This window comes from Phytophthora parasitica (genome assembly GCF_000247585.1).
Source record: "Phytophthora parasitica INRA-310 unplaced genomic scaffold supercont2.283, whole genome shotgun sequence".
NCBI lineage: Eukaryota > Oomycota > Peronosporomycetes > Peronosporales > Peronosporaceae > Phytophthora > Phytophthora nicotianae.
The window spans coordinates 1-795 of NW_008649269.1; the positions used below are offsets into that span (position 1 = coordinate 1).

Below are 795 nucleotides of genomic sequence, written 5' to 3' on the forward strand. Positions count from 1 at the left end.
CCCCATTTGGATCAGTCTGGGCAAAGTTGGAGTTGGAGTTGGAGTTGAACGATGACATTCGCCGAGCAAGCTGTAATGATGCAGCGTCTCGGTGACGTATGTAGATCTGGCAAGCGTCCGACGACCACCGCCCATGCATTCGTATCGTATCTGCGTCGACACCAGCTGCATGCAGAGCCGTAGCGCCTCCTACTCGTAGAGTGTGTGTTGAGATATTGCTGGGATTCACGTCGCACGCCTTCGCTGCCGATCGCAGGACTTTAGACATGGATTCTGCTGACAGCACTCGCCCTGGGCTGCTTGAGTAGATGGGTTCATCGCCAGACATGTTGATTGCGATCGCATTTCGGAGTAGTAGTAGGGCCGCAAACACTGAACATACTGGTGGATGTCCGCTCTTTCCGATGGTTCTTGTGGTCGTGCGTCCGTTTTGATCGGTCTTGCTACCGCGCAACGTTATTGATACAGCACTTGCGCTTGCATATTGAGATGTGCTGTTGCCGTTTGCGTCTTTCACCAATACATCCGATACTTGAAAGCAATATCGATGACGTTTGGAGCTGACGCTCAGGTACTCTGCACCTCGGAGACAAAAGAAGAAGCCCAGCACCGCAGCCCCACAAATGACGCGGTGCTGGGCGCTGGAGAGGTCGGTAGCCCGGAAGATGTGCTTGAGCATTTCTTGCGATACTGGGCTTCCTTCTTGTCGTGGAGGACTGAGCCTGCGCATTCCTTGAAGCACGAGTTCGTGTTGTGGGAGCAGTCTGGGGATGAATCCGACTCCGAGTTGATGAC

General features: G+C 53.7%; 1 protein-coding gene across 1 annotated transcript; it reads right to left on the minus strand.

The window, feature by feature from the left end:
• Positions 1-193: 193 nt before the first annotated feature.
• PPTG_20093 (hypothetical protein) lies at positions 194-730 on the minus strand (the record flags this gene model as incomplete). The annotated part of the gene is made up of 1 exon (XM_008918727.1): positions 194-730. A coding segment is annotated over one exon (537 nt), but the record flags the coding sequence as incomplete, so codon positions are not given.
• Between the last annotated feature and the right edge of the window lie 65 nt (positions 731-795).